General features: G+C 31.9%; 1 protein-coding gene and 1 long non-coding RNA gene across 6 annotated transcripts; one reads left to right on the plus strand and one right to left on the minus strand.

The window, feature by feature from the left end:
• Positions 203-3,553, plus strand: LOC109343371. 5 transcript variants are annotated; one of them, XR_002107203.1, is made up of 10 exons: positions 203-352; positions 952-1,428; positions 1,536-1,619; positions 1,718-1,796; positions 1,884-1,977; positions 2,072-2,219; positions 2,322-2,476; positions 2,556-2,676; positions 2,766-2,935; positions 3,033-3,553. It is a non-coding gene; the product is annotated as an uncharacterized LOC109343371 (long non-coding RNA). The 5 variants fall into 5 exon arrangements; XR_002107201.1 differs by having other exon boundaries at positions 952-1,094; positions 1,161-1,428; positions 1,536-1,796; XR_002107199.1 differs by having other exon boundaries at positions 1,536-1,796.
• LOC109343373 (probable aspartyl aminopeptidase) lies at positions 17,386-26,005 on the minus strand. The gene is made up of 11 exons (XM_019581613.1): positions 25,884-26,005; positions 25,673-25,808; positions 25,398-25,476; positions 24,478-24,680; positions 24,300-24,369; positions 23,521-23,643; positions 23,160-23,315; positions 22,093-22,266; positions 18,540-18,614; positions 18,316-18,456; positions 17,386-17,774 (listed from the first exon to the last, which is right to left on the minus strand). The coding sequence occupies exons 1-11, from the start codon at positions 25,963-25,965 to the stop codon at positions 17,553-17,555; spliced, it is 1,461 nt and encodes a 486-aa protein (XP_019437158.1). The 5' UTR covers positions 25,966-26,005; the 3' UTR covers positions 17,386-17,552.

A 26,405-nucleotide genomic window follows, 5' to 3' on the forward strand; every position in this document is an offset into this window, starting at 1 on the left:
CACTGACTTTTCATTAAATTGATATATAATAATAATAACACCAGTACCATTTTAAAATGCGCACCATTATCTCTTATATATAGACTTTTTGGTTACTGTACAGAAATAGGGAGTTATTAAGTTCTTTTGAGTAAATTTTTGGGGTCCAATAAATCATTTGTTTATTTTTCTGACCAAAAGGACATTATTCTCTCTTCTTCTATTCTTCTACAGTTTCATTCTCTCTCATTTTTGTGTCCCTTCGTTACCTTATGAAAAATGAACAAATTTTATCAGTTATTAATGGTGTTAACTCTTTGTTTGCTAAAGTATTTTTGCTATCATGACAAGAATATATGTGCTTCATGACGTGGTTTGCATCTCTTCATATTATCTTCTTTTATTATATATTTTAATCTATTTCATTTTTGTTCATCATTTTTTATAATTGTTTTGTGTTGTTCGTTTCACTTTCATTACCAACCATGGTAAGTTGTTTGGTCTTAGATATTCTATTAGGTTTGATTTCTTAGTGGATTTCATCATCTCTTTTATACTTCGGTTTGACCTTCCTTCATAATAAGTTTTTTCCACTGTGTGTTTCGCTTGGGCGACAGACACACATAGAATTTGGCCTCCAAAATTGGGAATTGTCGCTTGAACGACAATCTCTCACTCAGGTGAGAGGGCAAGATAAATGTGTACCTCGCTTTATGCAACTATCTTAGTATATTCTGTACACACAAATATTTATCATGGTTGTTTCTCTTACATTTGAATTTTTGCATGTCAAATATAGTGAAGTGTTTATGTTATACTCAAGTTATATGATTGTTTTTGTTTGGAGCAGTTGAACCTTCTTAATTGGAAGGATTATCATGTTCTAAATGTTTGTGAGACCAATCTTTTGTTTGGAGCAGTTGAACCTTCTTAATTGGATGTATTATAACATAAATATTTTGTTTTTTGCAGTAGCCATGGCATGTAGAGCAAATTTCATCCAAAAGATAAATGCCTCCAAGGGTACATGGAAGCTGAAAGTAAGAGTTACATGTCTTTGGTGCGTGAAAAGGTCCTCTGCACCATCCTTAGAGATGATCTTTATGGATGAAAAGGTATTTCTAAAAACCATTTCTTTAAACAATTTTCCCACAATTTACATACTAATCAAATTTTTTAAGGGTGACAAAATTCAAGCCGTAGTGTAGAATTATCAAATTTCACAATGGGAACCTCAACTCCAAGAGCGTAGGAGCTATGTTGCTGAAAATTATGACATTGTTCTTAATGAAAAACAATATCGAGGTTCTAATCACACATACAAGCTAATCTTTCAGAAAGGTACAATAATGAAACACAAACAATTATCAGAGTTTCCTGCATATATTTATCACTTCACTTCCTTTAAAGACATATTGCATGGAGTTGCTGCTACAGATGTGTTAGTTGGTAATTAGAACTCTTTTAATTACCCCTTTATTTTCTGAAAACATGGGCAGAAGGATAGTTTATCATATGTGTCCTTACTATTTTCATTCTATATTAATTTTTTCCAGATGTTATTGGTGAGTTTGTTGATATAGAGTTAAGCCAGCCAGAGTCAACCCCGGAGAAAGTCATTTTCATAATGCGTGACCAAAGTTAATCTACAATTGTCTTTAATCTTTCATTCATCATTCGATGATGTTTATTTTAGTACTTTACTAACTGTACATTATGGGGTCAATTTGCAACATAGTTGCTGAAATATGAGGAGGAACACAAGGTTGGTCCAATTGTTGTTATATTGACTCTTGCCAAGATCAGAGAGGCCCAAGGTTTGTCCACAGTTTACATTGAATTGAATATTTTTAATATAATAAAGGACTACTTACAATTTATATTTTTATGGCATGTGTACAAAGGAGGATACCATGTTACCATTCAAAATACAATGTATGGATCAAAGCTTTTCATAAATGACAGCAACATCCCAGAGATACAACTTTTTACCAGCAGGTTAAAATATGTTGTTTTTTATCTTAAGCTAATGACCAATTTATTTTAGCTCTTCTAATTTAATAAAAAAAAAATTATTGCACATTGGACTCAGGGAAGTCTTACGAATCATATAGTCAATGAACGAGCCAGTCTTCCTCGTGATCTCAAGGTGGATCGCAAGACAAGTTCTTTCGTAATGCTTTTGTTAAACAATTTTTGACCTCATACATATTGGTCAGGTATCCAAACAATTTGCCATGGTCAGTTATCTTTAATTAAACTCATAAATTTGTTGTTCAATGTAATATTATTTGCACGTTTCAGAATGTTCTTTTAATGGTTACTAATGTTATCCTTTATAGGAATCTATTTGTGTCACTTATGGCACAATTGAAAAGTTGTTTGCTAATGGATGGTATTATGATGGTTGTCCACAATTTAATAGAAAGGCTGATGCGATTCAGTTACCTATAAATTGTCCTGGATGTGGGAAGTACTTGCAGGAGGTTGTCCCTAGGTATATAATTTTATTGAATCTATATTTAATATAACAATGCACATTTTCCATTGACTAATGTTTTCCTCAACACCTATAGATTTAGAGTGGGGGTGAGGGTTAGGTATGCCGACGACAGCATGAAGTTTGTCTTATGGAATTGCGAATGTGAGCAATTGATTAGGCAAGCTGCATCTGATCTTATGGAATTGTTGTTGTCTGTAAGTACATTTGTCATTATGTATTAGTTTTAATACAAACACTCTAATGTCAATCTGACATATAGCTTTGAACCATTTATCTTTGACAGGAAGGTGAATTGAATCCAATGTCTATTCCACATGATGTTGATGACATTGTTACGAAGTCACTAGCATTTAAGGTCAAGGTCCAACCCACATACAAACACTGCTCTGTCATCTAGGTTTCTGAGGACTCACAAGTCATTGCATGCTTATTGGACCGAATTGCACCAATGCGGTATTGTTATGTTTATTAATTTTTACTTTTGTTTAGTTTTGATACCAATACATTGTCCTATAACATTGGTTAAGGATCTGGTATTTTTTCCAACCAGGATACAGGAACTATTGAGAAAGGGATGTCTGATGGGTGTACTGCTAAGGAGAATGATGGATATGAATGTTTAAGCAGGAATAGTTAATATGTTGATATCTAACCATGTTGAATTAATAGCAATCATTGTTAGCCTCTGCTGATTATGATCCAGAATATTTAGCCAATCTTACCCCACATAAGAAGCATGGTTCTTCGACTCTATTTAAGGAAGCACCGGATTTTGCGTTTGCACAAATGTCGTGCACCAAGAATGGGAAGCACGCCACCAATTGATGTGTTGGGTTCCTCAATTGTTCGATGTTCTGAACTATAGTTTCCTTTGTTTTTTTTTTTGCCAAGGACTAGCAAACCAATTTACATATTAGGTTATTTTGGTTTTAGAGATTATTCCGAGTATTGTCCTTAGTCTGTAATATTTTGTTCTGCTTGGTGACATGATGTTTTTATTCATGAAAATGTGATGTATGTCACAAGACTTCGTGCGTGTGTATTTTGGTTAAATGTTTTTATATGAATATACGTCGGTTTTTTTAAATGTTTTTATTCATGACAATGTGATGTATGTTCCTCACTCAAGTTAGATATTCTCGCTCGCGTGAGCAAGATAACTGTGTGCCTCATTTGAGCGACAGGTCTCGCCTGAACAAGAGACGCACAAAGAATTTGGCCTCCAAAATTGGGGATTGTCGCATGAGCGATAGCCTCTCGCTCAAACGAGAGGGCAAGATAATTGTGTGCCTTGTTTGAGTGGACAGGTCTCGTCTAGTTGAGAGACATAGAGAATTTGGCCTCCAAAATTGAGAATTGTTGCTTGAGTGACATTCTCTCGCTCAGGCAGGAGGCAACTTAGTGCTTGGGCGAGGTTGTGGCTTTGGCGAGGGATCGAGAGCTTCTTTTACGCAAATTTCTTCAATTTTCATCTTTTCCAATCCTCATTATGCTGCAATTGACATAAAGCATTTAAGCTTCTTAAACAAGACTAATTAGCACTGGAACAAGTGTGATGTGTAATGTGTTAATATTCAAACATATCAGTCTACAATTACAAGTGTGGGAACATCATTAACATAAACAAGTGTTGGAACAATAATTAACTTAAGTGTTGGAACATAACATGATTAACAGAAACAGTGAGATCATGCCCATAAAACATAATCAAGCAATAGGATTATGGGTTTATGGTTTAAAACCATTTGTATAAAGGGTTTAAAGCAATTATGCGCTCACAATCATATTTAACCTTAGCTCCATTATTACCAAAGCCAAAGTTGCTGCTACTCCCAAAACAACACCCATTTTCATATTCAAATTCAGCTACTACCCACTCATTCAATGCCAAAATCAACCATCTTTCTTCACAAGATGCTCACCGTCAAGTTCTTCAAACCTATGTCTCTATGCTTAATACCCATGTTCCTTCTGACCCTTAAAACCAATCAGACCAAAAAATATATATAGCTAGAAAGCAAATGATTATATAACCTTGTGAACTGCTAACACAGAAATCAGAATACATTAATGTTGTTAATTACATTACATACCTTGTGCTCTGAAAGGTGTCGTGTCTCATGTTTTGGAAAGCTCTTTGACACGCCTTTTTTATTTAGCACAGCAATGTTATAACCGAACTCAATATTTAGTCATCTGATTTTCTCTTCTTTAAAGGGTTGTTTTTTAGAGCGTATAACACATTGACGATAAAATTTGATCAATCAGGATGAAAAAAACAGGACATAATCTTTTACTAAAATTAATATAATCATTGGCCTCTAATGATAATTACACAAAAAAGTGAATTTCATTACAATTTTGATAATTATACTAAAATCCAAATTCATTTTCATTTACTAGCTATGATAATGTATTTGATAACAAACATCATGCGCTCATTTTTACATTGTGTTGTGCTTTGAAACTATCATATTTTCATTAAATGAAATCAAACCTTAAATCTTTGGAAGGAAAGTTTTGCTTCTTCCAAGAAGGAGCCCAATGTGTTTCTGATTAGAGGGTTGATAACCCAGCAACCTTCACATTCTCCTCCATTTTCCTAATTTCTCTCTTCCACATTCACTTCCATTTTCTTCCTGTTCTTTCAACTTCCAGCGTTGAAGGATGGCTGACAAACGTGGCAAGGATTTGCAGGTGCCGCCTATAGTGGATCGACAAAAGCCATAAGATCTATCTCTCACTTCCACCCTTCATCATCAACCCCAAATTGGTGTTATTGACAGAACACTATACTCTTTTCTCCCATTTGCACAACTTCTTCTTTTCTCTATCTTCAACAACAGTTCATTCCTTTTTTTTCACTATGTCTTCATAACCATGGTTATTACTGAATTTAGATTGTCATAGTATAAAGTTTCCGAATTTAATTGTATCCATCAATGATTTAAATCTATTTTAGCAATAAAAATTAGGTTAGGTCTTATTTTGATTCTTTTATATTGTTAATGGTTGTTGTTATAGTTTTCACTACAATATGGTAAACCAATTTTTATTGTTGTGTCTGAACCAAACTTCAATTTTTATGGTATTGTAATCAATTTCCATATATTTTCGTTCAAAATAGAAGGGAGTATACTCTTGCACGATTAAGGTATATTTTTGTTGAATGGTTATGGATAAGACATGTTAAATGTACAATTTTTCCACTTTTCAGTTTTGCAATGAATAACAGTGAAGAGAAAAGAACTGCAGCCACTCAAGCAAGATTGAAAAGGAAACTGGCCATGCAAGAAAAACGGTCAAAACTGTCTCAAAATTATGGTAATCCTTAGTTTGAAATATTTGTTAAATACTGATTTATATGTTTTACTTCTGTTAGTAAATTTTTTTCATTATAATCATTTTTGAACAGGTACACCATTGGCACAAGGAATAAATAACATGGTTGGTAGTACATTATCTTCTCTTAATAGATGCAAGAGACATACAACACCTTTGACAAATATAATATCCAACATTGTGAATAACATGAGCCAATGTGATAATCACTTAAATCACACGTCTGTCTCTCCAGCTAATGTGTTCACTCAACCAAGTGCCTTGCATAGTTCTATACATCATAAAAGGAGTGTAGTTCAATTTCAATCACTAAATGTTAATTTGTTGAACAAGTTTTCAGAAGTCCAACACATCCCCGAAGACCATGGTCATCCCTCTAACAGCTCTATCATTGGTTCATGTCCTAATGTCTCTAATAGCACATCTAACAGTAAAATGTTCCATCACCTCAAGTCGGGTATTCATACTGTTAGTCAAAATACATATGTGTATGCTTGAAGTCCATCAAATGTTTTGGCTCCTAGAATTGACATGGTTGACGTTGTTGATGGTAAATGTTTTTATCAATGTCCGTTTATTCTTAATATAATAGTTATTCTTCATGTATATAACTTATATATATTGCTGCGATTGTAGGTGGTAGCGAAAGTGATTCGGAGTTAGATGATACATGTGGAAGTGATATTGTAATAGATTCCACTAAAGTGGCCTCTGGTAATAACCTATTACTTCATATTGCTTAGCTAATGATGATATAAATGTAACATAGTTTATGATTACAGGTGGACATTATTTTGATATTGGTGATCCAATGAATGTCGTTATTGTCAAGTTTGCATGTGGTATCAAGAAAGGACCCAAAAACATAAAACTCCAAAAAATCCCAAATTTCAATTGTGTTGTGGAATTGGCAAAATCCAACTCCCTTGGCTGATGAACCCTCCTACTACACTCTCACATCTTTTATTTGATAACAACTCGATTAATAGTAAGAACTATCAATAACATATCAGAGCATATAATATGATGTTTGTTTTCATATCGCCGGGAGCAAAGCTTGACAAGTCCTTCAACGATGGAAGAGGACCTCCTTTATTTAGGATACAAGATCAAGCATGCCACCTTATTGGTAGTTTATTGCCAATGTCGGGAAATGCTCCGAAATTTGCACAGTTGTACATATATGATATTGAGAATGAAATACAAAATAAGCTTGTATGGTTAAGGTACATTTTTTCGTACATATAATGTCTGAATGTTTTTTAATTTTTTAAAAATATTGTGTCTACTATTTAAACCATATTTTGCCTGTAATAGTAATCAATCCCAATTGGATCCACAAATTGGTTATCAATTGTCTGCCATGCTAGATGAGCATAACACTCATGTTAAGTAATTTAGAATGGCTAAAGAAAGTTATCAACATTCAACAATAAGTGACCTGAAGCTAAAATTGATTTCTGATAGAGTTGCTGATGGAAGAATTTATAACCTTCTAACTATTTTAGAAGTAGCTGCCCTTATTGTTGGTGATGTTGACAATCTGTCAAAGAGAGACATAGTTTTGGAGAAGTAGAGTGGTAAACTTAAAAGAATTAACGAGTTCATACAAGTTATCTTGGTTATCAATATCCTCTTTTGTTTCCTTACGGTGAGGATAGGTACAAGCACGATGTTTGTTATAGTGCTGCATGTTCCAGACAAAACAAAAGAAATAGAGTTACTATCAAAGATTGGATGTGTTATAATTTACAAACTAGAAAAAACGAGCCATAGACAATATTAAGGTTAAGGAGACTTTTTCAACAATTTGTTGTTGATGGTAATTGTATGATGGAGTCAGATAGGCTGGACTGGGTTAGGAACAACCAGACACAATTGAGAGTTGATAAGTACAGTAATTTGAATTCAAACATTGACCCAAGCGATAACCAATCATCTAACAAGGGGAAAATAATCATATTGCCTTCATCATTTATTGGTGGTGGAAGATATATGGATCAACTGTACTTTGATGGAATGACCATTTTGTAGCCAGATCTTTTTATTATATTCACATGTAATCCAAACTGGCTCGAGATTAAAAGGCTTCTTGACCCCATTTATTTGAAACCACAAGATCGACCATATATAATTTCGAGGGTATTCAAAATCAAATCTGATCATCTCCTAACTGATTTGATTTGAAGAAGCATTATATTCTTGGAAAAGTGTTTGGATGTAAGTGCATTTTGGTCCAAATATTTATAAACTCATTCATATCTTCATGATTATTTGCATTATTGATTTTGTAATAGTATAAAAACATCATTTGTTAACATTGTGCTAATCTTTGTATTGCAGATATGTACACAATGAAGTTTCAGAAAAGGGGATTGCCCCATGCTCATATTCTTTTATTCTTACGTCCATCTTCAAAATATCCATCACTTGAACACATTGATAAGATAATTAATGATGAATACCTGACCCAGTTTAAGATGAAGAACTATATAACCTGATCAAATGTCATATGGGTCATGGCCCTTGTGGATATGCAAACGTTAAGTCACCTGGTATGAATAGTGTTAAGTGCTCAAAATATTATCCAAATAAATTTTAGAATACTACCATTGTTGATCAAGATGGTTATCCTATATATATATAGGCTACAAGATAATGGTCATACAATTGATAAGAATAGTGTTACACTTGATAATCGTCATATTGTCCCTTATAATTCTAAGTTGCTTTTGAAATATTAAGCACATATCAACATGGAATAGTGTAATCAAAGTACTTTAATCAAGTACTTATTTAAATACATTTACAAATGCTATGATCGTGTAACAACTGCTATTGTTCCAACAGAAAATGGAAATGGGTCTAAACCTGAAACTATAGATGAAATCAAACAATATATTGATTGTAGATATATGTCACCATGTGAGGCATGTTGGAGGATATTTTCTTTTTCAATTCATGGTAGATCACTAATAGTCAAAAGATTATATTTTCATCTTGAAAATGAAAACTCTGTTATATTTAATGATAACGAAGATATTGATGATGTCCTTCCTAAGCCAACAATTAAGGAATCAATGTTTACATCTTGGCTTCAAGCAAACAAAAAATATGCTTCTGCCAAAAATTTGACACATTCATAGTTTGTCTCTGAATTCGTATACATAAGTGGTATTAGATTGTGGAAACCAAGGAAACAAGGTTATACTATTGGTAGGCTCATTTGGGTTCCTCCCTTCAGTGGGGAACTATTTTATTTGAGAATGATGTTAACTACAACCAAGGGACCATATTAGGACTGTGGGTAATGTGGTTTACCCTACTTTCAGAGAAGCATGTTTTGCAATGGGCTTTCTTGAAGATAATGATGAATATATAAAAGCTATCAAAGAGACTAAAGACTAGGGATCATGATACTACTTGAGAAAGTTATTTGTAACAATGCTTACCTTAAACAATGTCAATCGTCCAAAACATGTATGACAACAAACATGAGAATTCTTAGCTGACGGTATTCTTTATGAATAGAGAAAGTTGTTGAATAGACAAGGTAAAGATTTCACATTTCGTTGTGTACACTACTTTGATAGTTTTTTGTTAAAATATTTTAGGGTATCTAATACTTATGTTTTTCAGATTTACAATTGACTGAAGAAGAACTGCAGAATCTCACCCTATTAGAGATTGAGAATCTATTACAAATTAATAGAAAAAGTCTTAAGGACTATCCGTCAATGCCATATCCAAAAGGAACCATCACCAATTTGGTAGGAAATAGACTTATATATGTTGAACGTGATTATGATAGATCTCAATTGAGAGATGAATTCAGACAATGCTTTAGTTCACTTATAGGTAATTTTACATTGTTATGCCAAAAGCATTGTATAAAATTTTTAAATTTTCTAAATGTTAGAAAATATTATTATTGACAATTACGTTTTATTAGATGAGAAAAGGGAAATTTTTGACAAGGTGGTGAAAGCTGTGAATGATAAAGTTGGTGGTACTTTCTTCCTTTATGGTTATGGGTGTACTAGTAAAACTTTCATCTGGAAGACATCAGCTTCAGCGTTGCGTTCAGAAAATCACATTGTTCTTACTGTTGCATCGAGTGGAATAGTTTTTTTGTTGTTACCTAGAGGAAGAACCACACACTCAAAGTTCAATATACATGTTCCAACCCTAGAAAACTCAACTCGCAACATTCATCAAGGAAGTGAACTTGTAGAACTATTAAAACAAATGAAATTGATCATAGGGGATGAAGCTCGAATGACACACAAGTTTTGTTTTGAAGCTTTGGATAAGACTCTGAATGATATCATGAACTTAGAAAAAAAATATAGATTCCAATTTTGGCGGCGAAGTCATTATTTTTTATGGTGATTTTAGGCAAATTTTTCTGGTCATTCCAAGAGGAAGTCGTTCAAACATTATGCATACACTAATTAATGTTTCATATCTTTGGGATGATTGTTAGGTATTAACTTTGACAAAAAATATGCGCTTACAAAATAGCATTAATAACACAAATCATTTACAAACTAAACCATTTGCACAGTGGATTTTAAATGAAAGTGATGGAAAATTGCCAATTTCTAATAATTAATTATAATGATCCTAAACATGCTATAGTTTTAAGTACATATCCAAATTTAATACATGAATACTTGAATGAGGAGTTCCTACAATGTAGAGCTATTTTAGCTTCAACAATTCAGACTGTCAATGAAATAAATGATTATGTGTTGTCATTGATTCTATGTAAACCTTTTAAACTTCATTTCGTTATATAGTCATAATTTTTAGTATGATTTAATTGACATTTATTTCTAAACGAAGGTGATGAAACAAAGTATTTGAGTTCATATTCTATTGAAAGGTCAGACACTAATGATAGTGAAGCACTTGATGGACTTACCCCTGAGTTTCTAAACTCATTAAGAACTTCGGGGCTACCAAATCACAAAATTAAATTGAAGATAAGAACTCCAATAATGTTATTGAGAAATATAGATCATTCTGAAGGATTATGCAATGGAACAAGATTGATTATAAGTAGGTTGGCAAATCATGTCATTGAGGCAAGAATAATGATAGGTAAAAATATTGGTAAAACTTTTACATACCACAAATAAGTATGTCTCCATCACGAGTGTCATGACCTTTCAAATTAACAAGGAGACAATTTCCATTGATTTTTCAATATGCTATGACTATCAACAAGTCGCAGGGTCAATCCTTAGCAAGTGTTGGGTTGTACTTACCTAAGCCTGTTTTTAGCCATGGTCAATTATATGTCGCCTTTTCAAGAGTTCAAAGTATGGATGGACTGAAGATTTTAATAGATGAAAAGGAAGGAAAACCATTTTCTACGACAATCAATATAGTTTTTAAAGAGGTTTTTCAAAACCTATAAATAGGTAACTTCATCTTCATTTTAAATATGGTTGTATTTTATTATAAAAAGAAATTCTACTTATTATATTTTTTCATACATTTGTTCCATAATAAAGTAACTTGATTATGCTCAACTATATTGCAGGTAGGATATGTTCATACATTGAAAGATGATGACATCTACTTCTAATGTTGTTTTGATATCAACGATATATTATATCTCACATGTAAACATTTTGTTACATGAGTCTTATATAATTATATATAAATATTTCTCAAACAATTGGGTTGTTAAACTTGAGTAAAAAAATGTTTTGTACGAATGCATGTGACTTATTAGTTGATTAATATGACATTGCACATATTAGATAATATTGTTGTATATGATTAATACAATAGCATACATTATAGATAATGTTTTTGTATATAATTAATACAACAATACTAATTGTAAGTGACATTGTCATATATTGTTGAAAATATTTATGAACAATACAACAGTGCATATTATACATATTATAGCTCGCGTTGTTATATGTATGAAACATACAACAACGCCCGCAAAAATGTTGTTAATCATAATTATTTACAACTATATTCACATATAAATGGCATGAAAGCACTGTTATATATCAAAAATATGCGCTGTTAAACAACAACTCTAACATAGTGATGACTTTAAAAGATATGAGAGAGATGCTATCTTCCGTGCTTTGGCAGCCAATATGACATCAATAGATTAGGATACATATGTAGGCATGTAGGTAGGTATCTGTTAAGACTTGAAGATAATTTATTTTACTTTTTAACTTCTTAATGATAAATTTTGATACATTATATGACATTTTGATCATATGTTCAAGTTCTTTCTTGAAACGCCATAATGGGTGGAAAACAGTATTTGATGGATTCAGCTTTATCCACTATTCTTTTTTAAGACTAAGAGGCAAGTAGCTCATTTATGATGTTATCTCATTTTTATTATGATAGTCAATAAAAACATATTATTTTAATTAAAAAATTTAAATTTTTATTATTATTATTTTTATTTTTGTTTTATTTTTATTCCTGTGAGACAACATCTGAAATAGATCTCTGTTCATGGTGACGTTCGGATGACAGAGAAGCATGAGGGAAGGCTATGGATAATCTCAAGGGTTTCAACATCAGGAAGAAAGAACAATTAAAAAGAGATTTTTTAATTATTTTAGGTAAAGGTAAAAAAAAATATTGGTGATCGGATAAATTAATTTAAATAACTATAAGAAGTGGTAATCAAGTAATGATAAGACGATATGTACCAATTAGAAAAGATATGTTCACAATTGTGTTGCTTAGCATTTCTCAAATAGTAATAGAAAGGTACAAAAGAAACCAATAGAATCGTTAGCCCCTTTTCCTACAAAATCTGTTGGTAATCGATAAATCTCACAAAATACATTGACATCGGTAAACCCAATTGTTTGTATAAATGATTAAATTTAAATCATTAATTTTTTTTAGAATTAATAGCTAAAATGTTGAATAAATTTTTTAAACATACTCTTAGACTAAATAGACTCTCTTAGACTAAAAGGAATGTCAACCCACAATAATATAAGGATTTAGTGTGTAATATAAATTAATAGTAGATAATGTGTTAATAGTGTAAAAAACTTTACACTAACGTACGACAGATTTTAAACTCATAACATAAATATCATCAATTAATATTAGCTCAAACACAATCTAGTTGGTTATCAAAGATAGAATATGTTAGATTTTATTAACACATTAATGTATTTTAGACTTTCATAAGTAATACATATGAAAAAAGAAGAAGAGTAAATTACATTGATATTCTTTAATCTCTAAGTTTTAGTGAAATTATTACATAAATCATCTCTCACTTTTCTACATCATCCTTGCATGAAAAATAAATATAATTTTTTAAACAAAAAATATGATAATTGCAATTAAGTTAAACAAAATATCGTATATTGTGGAGACATGTCCAAATAATATATAAATCAATGTATCTTTATTATTTTTGGTTACAAAGTTCATTAACAATTCTAAAGAAATATTGTTTAAATTGTTCTTATACTATATTGTAACAAACCAAAAATAATAAAGATGTATTGACTCATATATTATTTGGATTTGCCTTCACAATATACCATGTTTTGTTTAACTAAATTACATTTATTATTATTTTTATTTAAAAGATTACACTTATTTTTCATGCAGAGGTGATTAGTGTAATGAAAGTATAAAAATTAGGAGGGTTTGTGTATGTGTAAAAAAGTGAAGGGTGATTTATATACTTTCGCTAAAACTCATGAGTGTTAGTGTAATTTACTCAAAAAAGAATTATATATTGAACGTGTACAAAAATTATATTTAGAGAATATAAATACTAATTGGTTTGTTAATCAATACATAAATCAAACCACATCATGGAGAATATTGTAATGCTCTATTATAAACTATGTTTATTGACAAAAGTATTTATATCTAAATATTTTCTAGTAGTTTTCAAGTGTGATTTTTGGTAACCTCCCTAAAATCAAACCACTGCAAAAAAGAAACAAGACTAGTATCACATAAGTTTAATAACACAAGCTGTCACCTAATTGGAGTTCAAGTGGGTTATTGTCAACTTTTCGTCCTTGAACGAATATTCCACTGATTGCATGTATGTTAACAACAAAATTATATTTTTTTATTTATAATTGATTTCTAATATTTATAATAAATTATAACATTTTTTTAATTTATTAATAAATAAGTAATTATTCTTAATATTTTGCTATATTTATTGTAAAATATAAAAGTGTAGGTATGTTGTGAGACCCAAATAAGAATAAAATATTGTTTGTTTGTAAGAAAAAAGTAAATGTTCTTATTTTATAGGAAATTGTAATAAATTATAAAATAATATGTAGGATGAAATTGTTGTTTTGTCAAGTCATTTCTCTTGGGTAAAGTACATATACACCACTTCTACAAATAAGCACTTCAATTATTAGCCAAATTAATCTATCTGTCAACTCAGTTCTAATACAAATGGTAAAAAATATTTCTCAAACAATTGGGTTGTTAAACTTGAGTAAAAAAATGTTTTGTACGAATGCATGTGACTTATTAGTTGATTAATATGACATTGCACATATTAGATAATATTGTTGTATATGATTAATACAATAGCATACATTATAGATAATGTTTTTGTATATAATTAATACAACAATACTAATTGTAAGTGACATTGTCATATATTGTTGAAAATATTTATGAACAATACAACAGTGCATATTATACATATTATAGCTCGCGTTGTTATATGTATGAAACATACAACAACGCCCGCAAAAATGTTGTTAATCATAATTATTTACAACTATATTCACATATAAATGGCATGAAAGCACTGTTATATATCAAAAATATGCGCTGTTAAACAACAACTCTAACATAGTGATGACTTTAAAAGATATGAGAGAGATGCTATCTTCCGTGCTTTGGCAGCCAATATGACATCAATAGATTAGGATACATATGTAGGCATGTAGGTAGGTATCTGTTAAGACTTGAAGATAATTTATTTTACTTTTTAACTTCTTAATGATAAATTTTGATACATTATATGACATTTTGATCATATGTTCAAGTTCTTTCTTGAAACGCCATAATGGGTGGAAAACAGTATTTGATGGATTCAGCTTTATCCACTATTCTTTTTTAAGACTAAGAGGCAAGTAGCTCATTTATGATGTTATCTCATTTTTATTATGATAGTCAATAAAAACATATTATTTTAATTAAAAAATTTAAATTTTTATTATTATTATTTTTATTTTTGTTTTATTTTTATTCCTGTGAGACAACATCTGAAATAGATCTCTGTTCATGGTGACGTTCGGATGACAGAGAAGCATGAGGGAAGGCTATGGATAATCTCAAGGGTTTCAACATCAGGAAGAAAGAACAATTAAAAAGAGATTTTTTAATTATTTTAGGTAAAGGTAAAAAAAAATATTGGTGATCGGATAAATTAATTTAAATAACTATAAGAAGTGGTAATCAAGTAATGATAAGACGATATGTACCAATTAGAAAAGATATGTTCACAATTGTGTTGCTTAGCATTTCTCAAATAGTAATAGAAAGGTACAAAAGAAACCAATAGAATCGTTAGCCCCTTTTCCTACAAAATCTGTTGGTAATCGATAAATCTCACAAAATACATTGACATCGGTAAACCCAATTGTTTGTATAAATGATTAAATTTAAATCATTAATTTTTTTTAGAATTAATAGCTAAAATGTTGAATAAATTTTTTAAACATACTCTTAGACTAAATAGACTCTCTTAGACTAAAAGGAATGTCAACCCACAATAATATAAGGATTTAGTGTGTAATATAAATTAATAGTAGATAATGTGTTAATAGTGTAAAAAACTTTACACTAACGTACGACAGATTTTAAACTCATAACATAAATATCATCAATTAATATTAGCTCAAACACAATCTAGTTGGTTATCAAAGATAGAATATGTTAGATTTTATTAACACATTAATGTATTTTAGACTTTCATAAGTAATACATATGAAAAAAGAAGAAGAGTAAATTACATTGATATTCTTTAATCTCTAAGTTTTAGTGAAATTATTACATAAATCATCTCTCACTTTTCTACATCATCCTTGCATGAAAAATAAATATAATTTTTTAAACAAAAAATATGATAATTGCAATTAAGTTAAACAAAATATCGTATATTGTGGAGACATGTCCAAATAATATATAAATCAATGTATCTTTATTATTTTTGGTTACAAAGTTCATTAACAATTCTAAAGAAATATTGTTTAAATTGTTCTTATACTATATTGTAACAAACCAAAAATAATAAAGATGTATTGACTCATATATTATTTGGATTTGCCTTCACAATATACCATGTTTTGTTTAACTAAATTACATTTATTATTATTTTTATTTAAAAGATTACACTTATTTTTCATGCAGAGGTGATTAGTGTAATGAAAGTATAAAAATTAGGAGGGTTTGTGTATGTGTAAAAAAGTGAAGGGTGATTTATATACTTTCGCTAAAACTCATGAGTGTTAGTGTAATTTACTCAAAAAAGAATTATATATTGAACGTGTACAAAAATTATATTTAGAGAATATAAATACTAATTGGTTTGTTAATCAATACATAAATCAAACCACATCATGGAGAATATTGTAATGCTCTATTATAAACTATGTTTATTGACAAAAGTATTTATATCTAAATATTTTCTAGTAGTTTTCAAGTGTGATTTTTGGTAACCTCCCTAAAATCAAACCACTGCAAAAAAGAAACAAGACTAGTATCACATAAGTTTAATAACACAAGCTGTCACCTAATTGGAGTTCAAGTGGGTTATTGTCAACTTTTCGTCCTTGAACGAATATTCCACTGATTGCATGTATGTTAACAACAAAATTATATTTTTTTATTTATAATTGATTTCTAATATTTATAATAAATTATAACATTTTTTTAATTTATTAATAAATAAGTAATTATTCTTAATATTTTGCTATATTTATTGTAAAATATAAAAGTGTAGGTATGTTGTGAGACCCAAATAAGAATAAAATATTGTTTGTTTGTAAGAAAAAAGTAAATGTTCTTATTTTATAGGAAATTGTAATAAATTATAAAATAATATGTAGGATGAAATTGTTGTTTTGTCAAGTCATTTCTCTTGGGTAAAGTACATATACACCACTTCTACAAATAAGCACTTCAATTATTAGCCAAATTAATCTATCTGTCAACTCAGTTCTAATACAAATGGTAAAAAATACAACTGCTCATGCCATTATTTTTGGATGGATTTATTTATTTTAACCCAAAACAATCAACACATACCTAACTATTCACTACTGGATTAGTGAATTCTACTGCATCAGCATCAACAACAACAAATCCTAAAACTGCTTATATAATAAAATTTCACCTTAAGAACTTAGTCTTAAATGGGTTAATTTGGCAAAGTTCAAGTTTAAAAGATTACAGTTGGCCTGCTATTTGTAAAAGACAAAGTTTAAGGAGTGTTAATGCACTATTGCCTTCTCATTTTAGACCATTCAAGTAAATTGCAGCAAGCACATTCAGAACAATTGCTAGTATTGCATTAAATGAAGTGAATATTATTGAAGACTCTATCATCTTATATGTCAGCGTTAAAATAATGTCACTAAATTACACATAACAACCACTTCAGCAACAGCATCTGGAACAAAGGATTGATGAGCAATTCCTCGGTGGAGATAACCTATATATCCACAGTAATCTTTGCATCAAGATGAGAGAATTCTTGGAAAAAGGCCTTGAAATGCTCATATGAATACTTCACATCATCAACAGCACACATCTCTCGTATGCTATGCATTGACAACTGCGGTGCACCTACATCAACAGTGCGTATACCTAGGCCACTGGCAAGGATAGGACCAATGGTTGAACCACAAGGCATGTCGTTGCGCACCACGAAGTCCTACATCAAAATATACACCATTATAATTCCTTCTCTGTAATAGAACTAGATATGAGAAGGGTAAAGATTGTGACATTATGGGATACAAATCCACGCGACAGTACCAGAGTGACACTGGGACAGGAAAACAATATACATAAATGAATCTTATGTGTTTGAGAGACCTGAATTATCTCTCTTTCTTCCAAAAACCAAAATGAAGGCACTCTCATTTCTGAACAGGCTTATAACTTCCCCCATAATAGCTGCGAGTAATTAACTCCAGCTGTGCCCTTTATAACCAACCGTTCATAACAGTTTTCATCAGCAGTTACTTATCTGGGGTCACTACTCCTCTATTTCCTGATACTTCCTATCTTAGACCTTTCTTATTGGAGATCTGCTAAAACTCTTACATTAGCGCTCACAATTTTGGAGTGCTCACGCAATTGTACTAAAATCAATAATGCTTTTCTCCATGGTCGCATCTTCCACTGCAGATACAATATGTTCCAATTGGAGAGAGGAAGAAAGGATACAGATATTTTTTTACTAAACTGACCTGTACAGGAAGGTTGTGCTTTGATGCAATCTCCCTGAAGATGAAGGATGTGACTGCATTGGTTGCATAGCGTTGATTTGCATTGAGTTTAATGACAAGTCCTCCATGCAGCCTAGGCTGATGGTTTTCTTCATGCTTGTCCTATGAGAAATTAGATCTTGAGAAGAATCATATCATGAATTATTGGGAACAGTATTAAATCAGAGGCAAGTGAGAAGACGTACCATATAATTGGGGTGTAGTGCATGTGCCATATCCGCAGATACAAGGAAGCTTCTTTGTATTCCTTTATCAAACAGCTAAAAGAAAAGTCACATAGAAAACTAATTAAATACTGAAAGAATTTGTATAAGTATCAGGATAGTTAAACTTATAGTTCAACAGAATGATGTAATGAAATTAGTTAGCATAGATGGGCCTAGGTAGTCAATTGCGGCCAGCAGTCGACCCCAAAAACAATATAGGCAGGATAGGTGCAACAACTAAAAACATATAAAAGTAACTTACAAGCCTACACATATAATTACACAAAATACTAAAATATACAGAGTAATTCAGCAGCAGAGAGTAGTAGTTTTCAGTTTTAAATGAGAAATAGTGAAGCAAAGAGGAGTAAGGGGAAGAAATAAAGTTTTCAATTTTAAATGGGGGATAGAGAAAAAATGAAGGTAAGCACGTTTAGCAGAGAAAGAAATGGAAGAATTTTAAATGAGGGGAAGAAATAGAGAAAGAAATTAAACGAGTGGAAGAAATAGAGAAAGAAATTAAACGAGTGGAAGAAATAGATAAAGAAATTAAATGAGGGGAAAAAATAGATAAAGAAATTAAACATGGGGGAGAAATAGAGAAAAAAATAAATGGGGGAAAGAAATAGGGAAACAAATGAAGTTACTAAGCACATGTGTTTTAAATGTTGGAAAGAAGTAAAAGTTTTTACCACAAAAAAAAAACAGTAAAGAAACTAACATTTAAAAAAGGGCAAAAGAGACTTTTTCCAATTAAAAAATAGGGTTTCACTTACCTTAAACAGCCGCGACGGCTGTCCGCACCGCTACAAAACGGTGTCACAGAGGTTGTCAGCCCCTACCCGAGACAAAAAGGCTAATAGCGGTGCAGACAATCATCACAGCTGTTGTGTGCCGACTTGTACTCCATTTCGCAATCCATAACCCACTACAGGTTGAGGGTAAGTGGAACCCATTTTTTTAATGAAAAAAGACTTTTTGCTGTTATTTGCTAAGTTAGTTTTTTAGGGTTTTTCATTTAAAAACTCTTCAACTTTTCCCCCTCATTTAAAACACATATAATAATTTCATTTCTTTCCCTATTTCTTCCCTCGTTTAATTTATTTCTCTATTTCTTCTCCTCATTTAACTTCTTCCTTTATTTCTTCCCCTCATTTAATTTCTTTCTCTGTTTTTTCCACTCATTTAAAACTAGAAACTCTATTTTTTCCCTCATTTAAATCTCTTCCATTTCTTTCACATGGTTATTTTCATTTCTTTCTATATTTATTTCCCCCATTTAAAACTGAAAACTCTCTTTTCTTCCCTTCACTCCTCTCTGCTTCACTACTTCTCTCTTCAGTACTCTAATTCTGCATAACTACTAATTTCTACTGCAGAATTGCTCTTGGTATATTTTAGTATTTTTTGTGCATTTATATGTGTACGCTATAAATTACTTTTATATTTTTTCTTAGCTGTAGTGGCTATCCAGCTATGGCGCTACCTGCTATCCCGCTATGGTGTTTTTGGGGTCAGCCACTATGCTCCGCTATCCACAATTGACTACCTAGAGCGACGCCACAGTGGATAGCAAAGGAATCAGGGGTTGAATCAAGGGTCATGGTCCTTTAGTTAGTGGGTGTAAACTGACTACATATGGAAGGAACTGTGCTAATAATCCTAACTTATATAGGTCTCTACCAGTGGCTCTTCAGTACGTTACAATTACTAGACCTGAGTTGTCTTACAGTGTTAGAAAATTGTGTCAAATTTTACAGCAACCACTGGAGGAACATTGGAAAGTTTTGAAGAGGGTTCTAAGGAACCTCAAAGGGACTCTATCATGATTTTTTACTCAGACCAGCACCTTCTCATTCTTTCCTGGGACTGTATGCATACTGTGATGTAGATTGGGCTTTTGATGCTAATGACAGAAAATCAACTTCTGGGTCCTGCATTTACATTGCAAACTTAGTTGTCTAAAAAGCAGGGGTGGTTGCGCTCCTTCAAGTGCTGAGGCAGAATATCAAAGTTTGGCAAATACAACAGGCAGAGTGATGTGGACACAGTCTCTTACAAGAACTAGGCTATTCTAAGTACTGTTATGCTATCAAGGAATCTTGTCTTACATATTAGAACCAAACATATTGAACGTTATTTGTTTGGGGTTAGAGAAACATTAGCAAGAAGCTTATGGTTGAGCATGTTCCAGCTGAACTCCTTACTGAACCTCTGTCTAACATCAGATTCACTCTTCTAAGAGACAGGTTACATGTTGTTGACATTCTTTCTATTAAATCACGATCAATGCTTACCAGCCATCAGCTTCAGGGGGAATGTCAGGATAGTTAAACTTATAGTTCAATAGAATGATGTAATGACTAATGAAATTAACTAGAATAGGTGAGCTACTGTAATCATTAACCAATTCGTTCTAACAGATATCAGTTAGTTCAATTTCTCCTCTCTCTCACTTTCTCTGACTCTCTCTATCTGGTTTATCATTCTAATAATAAGAAAAAAGAGTACAGCGAGCATAACTTAAGTTGTCTATTCAACCATTTGAAAACTTCGATGCTAACCTGTGGATTGGTGCTGTAAAGATTTGTGAAGGTCAAAATCCCTGTCTAGATTTAAATTACATTTCACCTCAATTTTAGTTTGTCAAGTTAAAACCTTACATTTCAGACTTCAGTGAACAGTCAAGCTATTAATAAAGGTCGGGTTAGTACACGAGGTTCCCACTTAGTAGATTCTTGGGAGGGTAAAGCTTTAGAACTACACAACCTTACCCCCACAAACAGAGGAGAGGCTATTTCTAGGAATTTAACAACCTTACTTTTATTTCAAGGCTCGCCCCTAAAGACTCAAGCTGTTCAAGATTAGTTAAAATTAACGAGAAGTTCACTTACTGTGCATGCAACACCCCACCCCCAGACACAACAGTAACAAGCTTCCTTTTGTTCATAGGTCACCCTCTAAAACACCCAAGCTGTTGAAGATTAGTTAAAAATTAACAAGAAGTTCACTTACCATGAATGTGATCCCCCCCTCCCCAATTTAAAAAATATATATTACATAGCATTTTCTAATGCTTTGTTTTCGACAGCTTACAAGCAGAACTCATAGCATCTAGCACTTGTGTCCCCCAGTTTATGCACAAAAGTATCAATCTCTAGCAATATGTTTTACAAGATAAATAGCAATACATCTTCGTAATTCTGAGCAATTTAGGCAAGAAATGATCACTTACAGTGTTTACGAATATTTAAGAGGGCTGTAGTGTATATTTTAAAAAAAATAGGTGGATGTAAACTGTAGAATTTCAAAGTTGGTCAACTAAAGCTGATTTGGATAAAAACTTGAAAGTGGGATGTAACTTAACCTATCATCCATAATGTCATGTCATAACTTGTAAGAGCTGCCAACAAGCACAAATCCTCAATAGAAAGTAAATAATAATGTAGTTGCTCAGTCACACTAAACTAGTCAGAAAATTTTATCCCTGTAGTCCTAAGGCAAAAAACAGAAAAAGATCAAAGAACCATACCTTGGAGTCTGAGCTAAAGGAATTTGTAATCCTGGATAGAGCATTTAGTATGACGGGAGAGCCAGCTCCTTGTGCAGAATCAGATCCACATTCCTCATGGTCAAACAAAGCCACCATTCTAACACCAGTCTCTTCCTTAAGACTGCTATCAGAGGATGTAGCATCTATTAATGCCTGAAACAGAAACCGATATGTTAACATATGCATCCTAAACTTCAGGAGTGCGGCCACAACCATAACTGATATGTTAACATAGGATAACTAACAACTTTATTTTTAAAACTTTCACACATCCTACACACATATCCTAAATTCCAGGAACATGGTCACAACCTTATTTCTTAAATCAAGTCCAGAGGTACTAACTAAGCTTTACATTTTCTGCTTGAAAAAAGAAATAAAAAAACTTGTTAGTGAGAGACATGCACCTAGTGGCATTTGTATCTGTGATATAATCCAGATAAAAATTCTCCAAGAAAGGGGTTTATTGGATTTAAAGTTGATTAAATTTTTCAACATGACTAAGGGCAAGGCATACCTGAGAAAATTTATTTAGCTATAGTAACTAAACAAGAAATTGGCAAAGTGAAACAAGGTAAAAATGAAAGCGAAAATACTAATTACACAACTTAGAAGAACCGAACCCCAAAAGCTAGTTGTTGAGAAGGAAGACACGGATCCCAAGACATCAATGTGGGATTCTGCTGGATCATAACATTCCAGCAAGATACTCAATCCAGGCATTAATGTAGGCTGCCTTGGTGGTCAGGGTCTAGTCCCAAGAGAACACTAGAATGCCAACACCACCTAGTGTCCATACCAGTGATGTGGCACTCCAATGGATTATATAACCAAACTACCAAAGAAATAGTTTATTACATTATTTTGTGTATTGACGACTTAGTGCCGAGCTATGCTCTTGTAAACATTGTACAACAACCCAAATTAATCATTAACATAATATAACTATAAGTAGTATGAAGAGTGGTACAATTAAAAACCAAGATTATATTTCAAAGTTCATATTTATATGATTGACCAGAGGAGACAATCTATAAAACTTAAACCTTCAAAGAGCAAAATGACATGAAGAGATTATCAAGCCGTCCTGAAAATATGAATTCCTTTGCAGCTCCAGCAACTATACTTGGTTGAGTATCACAAGCTTGCAATTCAAAATCACAAATTTCATCTGGTTTGCACCCAAGCTTACTTGTAAGCAACTGGGAAAAAGAGGAAAGAAGAAAGTTACTGGTAATTAGAATCATAATCATGTATACATGCCAAGGCCCATGTTAAGCAGTTGAAACTTAGAACTGCGTGTGACAGGCATTAACTAATGCCACATTTCAATCCAAAAAGGAAAAGGTAACTGAAATAAAAATATCAAAAAGCCATTATGATTTTCCAAGTCTGTGCCCTGTAAACCTGTAGAAGAAGGGAGTGGTGCTTTGTATTGCCAGTGCCTGTTTTATCATTTGTTTGTGTTCCATCACTATGCTTTCCACTTTCAACTGAACCATTTTCAGGGGACACCTTGTTGAGCTCTGCCTGCACGACAATGCCTAAATTCTCAATGAATGTGTAAAAGCTAAATACAACAAACTTCTTTTCCAACAAGGTGGGGTCAGCTTTACTAACAAAGACAACTCTTAGATTTGAAAACAGTGCGTGAATTACCCATGTGAGCATAGGTTCTGCCATTATATCACATGGTTAAGTTGGTGTAAAAGGCTAAAAGCCAAATCTAAATAATAAAATAAATAAAACATTCAGAATCTTAATAAGCAAAAATAGTGGAAGCTTTACATATTTATTTTAATAATTATTAAGTAATTAACTTAATTAACAACATAAAAGCCTTGATTAATACCTGTACAGAACAATTACCTCAAAGATTCAGACACAAACATGAATGAAACTAACAAACCTATGGAAATTGCAAGCTAAAACAAGTGTAAAAACTCATCTGTTATGAAGAATAATTCTTGTGTAACAAATGTACATTTAAACAATAACTGGGCATCTCTCTAACCACATGGATTGATATAAATTGTAACTCTGGTAAAAATAAATGAAATATAAACACAATAAATCTTGAAATAGTTATTGACGCATTAACCCTGGATATCCCATTAGTAGTTATTACTTATATCCTATAGAATATTCAGTAACCAGAGAAAAAATAGCTAAAATTCTTTGATTACCTTTAGTGATGTTGCCAAGATGGGAAGAAGATGAGTCTGTGTGTTTATTTTAAGCCCATCATTAACACCCCTGTTCAAATGCCAAAACATTGTCAAGCCAACAAGTTGATAAATTCATAATCAAGCAAACAAACAGAAAATACAATAGAATCCAATGTATCTCAAGCAGCTTGAAAACCTGTCTAAGTGAATTGCCAAAGTTGGTATCCGCATTATAGGTTCGTCAATTCTAACAAGCCGATGCGAGTATGAAACAGAACCTTCTTTCTCTTCTCTTACAATTACCCTGCCGGCCACTGTCAAGTCCCGGTCGAACCATGTATGCCACAGACCACCTCCATAAGTTTGGACACCAACCTCCAGAATCCCACCTTTAACCACCTGCCCAAACAACCCATAACTCTCTTATCTTACAAGTTATAAACATGATATACTTGTGTTAAATACATCACATGACATGTTTACTACTTGAATTAATCTATCTCGAAAAAATGCATCAAACTTCCCCACCACAAAACTCATCCAAACTAAGAAATGTATACAGTACTTAGTACATATTTGAATTAGACTAAATATTAGGACAAGACTCTCATGGTAAGATTTTCATTATAGCTGCCTTGTACACAAAATAACAAATATTAAAATACACTAATTTCTTTTAGAATTTGCTTTTAATACACTAACAGTTTTAAAGTTTAAATTCAATTGTATTTATTGCATCACCGTTTAAATATATGACTCTAAGGAAGTGTTTGGCATTCGCACACAAACAAAACATGATGAAACTTCTGTTTTATGCTCATTGATTCCACCCTATTAATAGAACCAAAACGTCCACTTTTTTGTTCTCATATATGTATATATTGTTTTCCTCTAGTTATATAATCATTTCCTCTTCTGATACATCTACCAGACACTATATTAACAAGTTACCTCAAACATTACATACGTGGTAGTAATGGTGTAAAAAAATAACACTCACGTCACTTGTGACAATGTAAATAAAACTTCATACATAGCGAAATTAAACTTCTTTTTTAAAAAAAACTTTTATTATAAAAGGATCACATTAAAAAGAGTGGTGAAAACCAAAATTACCTTTGAGATGGGCTTGAGTTTGAGAGAAGGACTATCAGTGTGAGCTCCAATTAAGTGGAATCCATTTCCAGCAACGTACCTAAGAATAAAATATCAAGTTAAGAAATGCAGTCCAACGAGGCTCTCAACCGGTGGTTCAAATTACAGACCGCATCACATGATGCGGTAGTTGCCACATCACACCGCAATTGCGGTGGACATTGTATAATAATGATGTGTCCCCATCGGACCCCATCGTCTGAAAATCCAAACACAAGAACGATATATATGTATACCTTTGACCAATGGCGAAGGCAACAATAGTGGAGTAGTTTCTCGTGAAAAAGTATTTCTTGCCAGGTTCCAAGTTCCAAACTTCCCTCTCTGAAAGTTGCTCGAATCCTGCGATGAGTAACCGCTTCTTTGCCTCATCTAAAACGACGACGTAATACAATATGTGAGTGAGTGAAATGGAAGTGAGAGAGAAGAGTTAGTTTTGTTTTTTACCAACGGCGTGAAAAGCAGTTGGAGAAGCGTTCAGGAAGGAGATGAGATCAGAAACGACGCCGTAGCTTTCTTCCTTCGCCATGCTTTTGTGTTTCCAGGGTTTGAGTTTGAATCTACTCTCTAACACTGAGTCACTAGTTAAAAACGTTAACTCGGTTGATATTAAAAAAATATATTATTAAATAATATTATTTAATAATTTCATATTCCTACTATAAAAATATTATCACATAAATACATAATTAAACAATTAATAATAAATGTTTCACTACAAAAAAAAATTACAAATAAGTTTAAAGTATCTTTAAAAATATAAATTTCATGGTTTAATACCAACAAAAACATACAAATAAATTTAAAACAAACTAAAAATATGGACAACATATGCTAACAAATTACGAATATAACTAAAATAATAATAAATATAATTAAAAATAAGTCAATCATGTTTTTCCTCCCAAACAACATCATTTTGGCATTTTATAAAAAAAATTATTGAATTAGTTGAGTTGAATAGTCCAA

Source organism: Lupinus angustifolius, chromosome LG03 (assembly GCF_001865875.1).
Source record: "Lupinus angustifolius cultivar Tanjil chromosome LG03, LupAngTanjil_v1.0, whole genome shotgun sequence".
Classification (NCBI taxonomy): domain Eukaryota; kingdom Viridiplantae; phylum Streptophyta; class Magnoliopsida; order Fabales; family Fabaceae; genus Lupinus; species Lupinus angustifolius.